This window comes from Podarcis liolepis, assembly GCF_965112155.1.
Source record: "Podarcis liolepis genome assembly, chromosome: 7".
Taxonomy (NCBI): domain Eukaryota; kingdom Metazoa; phylum Chordata; class Lepidosauria; order Squamata; family Lacertidae; genus Podarcis; species Podarcis liolepis.
Genome location: NC_139561.1, coordinates 49,278,130 through 49,284,129, shown reverse-complemented (window position 1 = coordinate 49,284,129; position 6,000 = coordinate 49,278,130). Strand labels below are relative to the sequence as shown.

The window sequence follows — 6,000 nt, the reverse complement described above, 5'->3', positions numbered from 1 at the left end:
TGCAAGGACTCTTTCACATTATACATTGGGTTCCATTGAAACCCATACAGATCCAAGTAGGGAGGGACCAATTGTCTCCAGAATATTTCTCTTTTCCATTCATGACTGACTCAACCTGCTTTTAATAAACAGGGAGAATCATGGAATGGTTCTGAGTTAAATAACACATTGATTATTTAAAAGCCTTAGAACGAATTGCAGCTCTCAGAGGATTCATCTATTTACACGCTGATGATGTGTCTCTGTAAGATGCAGGCAAAACTGAAAAGAAACGGTGATCACAAAGAAGGTATTTATAAAAATATATTTCCACAAAGTAGGAAACAATACAGGAGTTGTTGGTTGTTTTTTGTCTTCTGAATACAATACATGGAGTAAATAAAGAAAACAATTGCATCAAAACAAAAATAGAAAAAAAAGTAAAAATGAATTGCATGTAATACTTAGTTTTATTATACAATTGCTACTTCTAAATAGTCAGTTTTCATTACAAATTGAGGATGTCAACAGCTACTAAGTGCTGCTTTCTTTGTGAGCAAGATCCCTGTGCATAACCATGAATATTCTAGAAAATAAGAAAAGCTAAAAACATAAGCAGGAAAATTATGTACACACCGGATCTTCTAGTATAGTGGATAACTATAAGCATGTGTGACTTTATGGTGAAATGTGTGGAATTTTCAATGTCTTTGTTTTGTTTTTTGTAAATATTCACATGAACCAGTTTGCTTCCAGTTGCTTGTGCTTGTACTAAAACACCAGTTCTTGGTTTATGAAGAAAATATAAAATGGTCCAATGTTAATTTCTTCCAGAAACACCCTCACCCTGCTACCATTCCCTTGCAACTCCTCCACTGCTAATATCTCTTGTGTTTGTTTTTCAAAATGTACATTTCATTTAACATTCATTTTATATAGATATATATATATAGAACAAAGAATTCTAACCTTTTATTAATGGATACAATTTTGACATTTCCCTTCTCTTATACTCTTACCAATAATCAATCTTAATAAATAAAAGTAGTAATGGACATCAATAAAATATTTATTTCAAGGATTAAACAAATAAATTTGTTCTTTAGCAATAAAACCAGCTTTTGTATACGAGTCCATCTTCTTTCACATATTTCCCTCCTTTTTCTTATAGAAGACAAAGTAGATGAAATGAGTGATTCTTCTAGAAAACAATCCATTTTGTTTGAAAAGTAGAGAACTTTAGTCTCTTCTCCACTTGAACATTTGCACAATGGTGGATTTTGAATCCTGTCACTGGAATAGATTAAGAACATGTGAATATTTTAAGGCTTGACACAATGTTTGAAGATGATATTCAGTCTGTGGTTTTTGTGGCCAAGAATTACCCTATGTACAACTTACAGTCACTGCACAGTTGAGGCCAAAAGGGACTTTATCAATGCTTTTCTTAAAAATTCAGCATTGCAAAGAAGACCAGATATTGCTTTTAACATTCTTTTTTTCCTGTTTTTGTGGTGGAATCTTTGTTGGCAATGTGGAAGCAAACCATTAGCTTTCAATGGACTATCAGAAGATGCTCTTCATAAGCAAAAATCCATAGAGGTCCATTATGTAGAAAAGCACCTATCTTCTCCATTTTCTTTCTTTTCACGTACTGAAGGTGATCAAAGATCCAAACCTCCATCTTCAGAGTGGTCATGTGAATATAGAATATCCAAAGACTTCTAGACACTCTACGTACTTAACTTCACACTCCACAAGACTCAGACCTCCTAACATATACTTTTGATTTATGTACTTTTTTGGTTCAACATTACAATGTAGTTGATTTTATAAGATGACTGGCACTAAAGTTGCCCCTAAACAAAAAGCCACATTAGTCATAACTAACAGCAGTGGCCCTAAAATATTACATGATCGCTTAAGTCAAGAGTGAAAAAAATAAAAGTTTGTAATCCACTGTCAAGTTTCTTTGTCACTTTCGCCCACTGAGTAAAGTTCCCCGAGTCTTTTAAAACGGGGTCCCCATTCGCTGAGGTAGTCAAAATTCTGATCTGAGTCTGATGTTGAAGACTCTAAGGAACTTAGAGAACCAGCTACTGAGCCTCTCCCCTCATACCCATAAATCTGAATCGAGTCATATGGAGGAGCTGTAGGGTCATTATCAGCTTCATGGAGCCTTACATTGATAAATTCATCAACATCAACACCATTAGGAACAGGTGCCAGTCCCTGCCTCGGCATAAACTGAAGATCGGGTTTAATATCCTTGCGGGGCAAAAATCCATTTATTCCATCAGGGTTTTGTAAAGTTGCAATGTCAAATGCTTCCGTATCTTCTTCGCCACCTCCTTCGTCATCGTAACGGATGATGTTTTCCCTCACATCTTCATCGTCTTTGATAATAAGAGGCTCATTTTTATGTCTCCTCAGTGTCACAAACAGCACCACAATGACTGTAAAGGAAATACCACAAGTTGATCAACCTTTGAAAGCAGTTCTTAATGCAAGCAAAATATTTCCTCAGAGGGTGAAAAGGTGCTAATATGTCTATGAGGGCTTGACTGGAAATTTGGTTATTAGAACATGAGGTAAAATGAATTTGGGAGAGAAGGAAATTTGGGATCCCTGAAACTAGGAGATAGGAAATTAAAGGAAAGGGCCCATTTTTAAAAAAGTTCTGAGAGGCACTTGCTAGTCTGAGCATCCTTGTCTTGCTCTGACTTTGATAGGATCAAGCTCAGGAAATGCAGTTTGTCAGGAAATGGTGTCAACACTGAGGACAGTTATTCACCTGTATTCCCTGACTGATAGCCTCTCACATCTTACAACTTTGTGATCAGTGACATAAGCAATAAATTGTCAATATAGTCAAGTGGATCTAGTTCCTGATAAGGCATGATGCTTGATTTGCCAGCATTTAGTTCCAGCATCAACCTATGCACCCCAAAGGCAAATTTCCCCTTTAAATGGATCTGACATAGGCTTTTGTAGGATATCCAGCCTCATATAACCCAGAGTCTGAACTCTAATGCATGAAGGGGTTAAAACCAGAGTAGGCTGTCCTGTCAGGCCTAGCTAGGTTATTCCTCCTCACCTTGGGAGGAAGAGTTATCAAGCCTGTGTTCTTCCATTCCACCACTGGACCCTACCAGTAAGGAGATCTAAGCTGGATGTTCCAGACTTAAACTACATGGCTTAAGCAGGCCATCTTTGTGTTTCTATGCAGATAATTCAGCAGCATTTACCATTTTGGAACCTAAGTTAAACTGCCTGTGTTTTCTTGCTGCTGTACAAAAAAGCACATGAATCTGACAAAGTGTTTGTAAGTAAACGAATTTTAACTTACTAAACATGTAATCTCTTTCTATGCTAAGGAAAGTGGGAAACTTTGGATGCAATTTAGAAGGGGATATTTAGAAGGTCCAACAGCCTATATTTCCATACTTTACTTTGCTGCATGTTTTGCCATTTTAAAATCTCTGTTGGGGCCCTCTCACCAAAGAGTACTTGTATCTAGGCATCCAAGGAATTCTCCATTTTATTATAACACTAAGTATTTTATACTTTTAAACAAATACAGAACACAAAACCAAAAGCTTGTATGATGTGTACATGTAGGGTGAAAGGTAACTAAGTTAGTAACTAAATTCTACCTTTTTGAGTTTAGTATACATTTCAATAAATCCACTAAATATTCAAGGCTATTGTCCAATGTGTTTATTTGTGAAGTATTTTACTATCATTACTATCACTACTACTACAACCACTACAGCTAATAGTAATACTGTTGCAAATATTCATCAATTGCTTCCATTACAAATTTGTTTCTAACAATCCCAATATGTAAGCACATATATGTGAACACAATAATCAATCCACAGGATGTTTTAAAACCCCATCTGCTAGGTAACAACTCATTGTGAGGGAGCTTTGCTGTCATTGACATCTTCTCTCATGTGTGATGAAAAGAGCATTACTCAGCTATTTTAATGGAATTTCCAGAATATAAACATTTTTGCAAAGTCATTTCCCCAATAGAATGTATTTATGTATCTTATTTCCACAAATATATGTATTTATATGCAACAATTTACTCTAGTACATTCGTACATCAGGTTACAGACGCTTCGCGTTGCATGATTTCGGGTTGTGCACCGCGCCGAACCCGGAAGTACCAAAATGGGTTACTTCTGGGTCTTGGTGCTTGCGCATGTGCATGTGCAGAATCGCAACCTGCGCATGTGCAGACACGGTGCTGCGGGTTGTGGACGCTGTGGGTTGTGAACGTGCTTCCTGCATGGATCACATTCGCAACCCGAGCATCCACTGTATACATATTCTGGGCCCCATGACTTGGTTGGAGAACTACATTGCAAAATTTGGAGAAGTGTAGATTTTGACAGATGCTTCAGTTTGCATACTGTTTTGGAAAGTGCAAATTCACATTTAAATGCTAACTGAATTGAATTCCCACCCCATTCCTACTTTGGATACCACCCCAAAAAAGTTGCTATTAGCCCTGCAACAGTGTTTTTTTCCTAGAAAAAAACAGGTGCCAGTTCTCACCTTGAAGTTGTTACATTTTTAAACCCCCCCCCCCAAAAAAAATAAGGTGTCAGTACTGCATGCCCTTGAGTATCCTCGGGGGTGCGGGAGCACTGCCCTGCAGCAGTGGGGGGTAGTAGTAATAGTAGTAGTAGCAGTGTTTGTATTAGGTTTTGGTCTCTACCCTTCAGGGGAGCTAACAGCAACTTTAATGAAGACTTGATATTGATGGGGGAAAGCATGAGGAAATGAGTTGAACATGCTCTCTACCAATGTTGCTGCTCCTGTAAAAATTAGATGCCTTCACAAGTATTCAAATGTAACAGAAAATGTGTCAGGTGATCTAATTATCTGTGTTTTGACTGTAATTGTGTTCTAAGCACTTCGGTACTGTACAAGTTTACTGCCCATGAGACCTTGTACAATGTTCTACTAATCATACAGAATGTAACCCTCCAATGACGTATAGTAACCTATCCAAACTTTCGAGTCTGGCTGACTAGCTAAGGAAAAACAGAGGAGTCATCTTCCGTTTGGCAGGCCTCAATGGATACCCCGTAGACTGTGATAATTTCACTAGGTCACCATTTGTGAAGAGTTGGTCTATAGCAGGAGTAGTCAACATGGCGCACTCCAAATGATGCTAGGCGGGAACTCACATCAACCCTAGTCAGTATGGTGAATAGTCAAAGATAATGAGAGTTTTCTCCAAGAATATCTGGAGTGAATCATGTTGACTACTCTTGGCTTCTGGGAATATTCGATGTTGCCCAAGTTTACTAAGGGTAGATCCTTTTTCAAATAATGGACCTAAGCTATTGATTTCAATGAATCTACTAGCCACTTACCTCTTTCACTGCCATATCCTTTTCTTCCAGAAAAGTTTGTCTATATTGTTTAGCAATTTATGAACCAGAAACATGTGAATCTCACTCATGTTTAAAGCACTGCTCCAATTGTCTACTATGACTGGCAGTGGCTTTCCAGGGTCTTCAGTAGTGGGTCTACTACTAGAGACACAATCAATTTAAAATGGGAGCTTTTGCAAGTAAAGCATATGCTCAACTGCTGAAAGATGCTCCTTTCCCATATGGAAGTCTTTCTGACCAGTAAATGAATACGTACCTAGCAGCAAAATGATGCAGGCTAGAATTGCTATTAAAGCTCCCATGCTGAGGCCAATAGGGAGCACATAAGCTTCAGCATTGCAGGACTGGGCAATACCCTCGTTGCTGCATCCACAGACCTTAATGGTGAGGGTACTGGTGCTGCTCATTGGGGGATTCCCACTGTCGCTGATTATGATAGGTAGAAAATAGACTTCTTGCTTCTGGCGGCTGAATCCATTATGTTTTGTTAGAATGTTAAGGGTGTTATCTGGAAAAGAAGGGGATAATCTATTTCAGATTAAGGCTGCAGAATGCAAGGCTTTCTTTGATGAGGACCGAGCCAAATCTACTTACCTTATTTTGT

The 6,000-nt window shown here is 38.1% G+C and overlaps 1 protein-coding gene across 5 annotated transcripts in view; it reads right to left on the bottom strand.

Annotated features, from left to right (window-relative positions):
• Positions 1-289: 289 nt before the first annotated feature.
• CDH8 (cadherin 8) overlaps positions 290-6,000 on the bottom strand; it is a 236,167-nt gene continuing 230,456 nt past the window's right edge. For 4 of the 5 annotated variants that reach the window (XM_083514956.1, XM_083514958.1, XM_083514957.1 and 1 more), the window contains 2 exons: positions 5,653-5,904; positions 290-2,435 (listed from right to left, as the gene is read on the bottom strand). In XM_083514956.1, coding sequence (XP_083371082.1) covers positions 1,942-2,435; positions 5,653-5,904 — 746 coding nt within the window. In that variant the 3' untranslated portion in view covers positions 290-1,941. Of the gene's footprint in view, positions 2,436-5,652; positions 5,905-6,000 lie in introns of those variants that run through there. The other variant, XM_083514960.1, reaches the window with a different exon arrangement.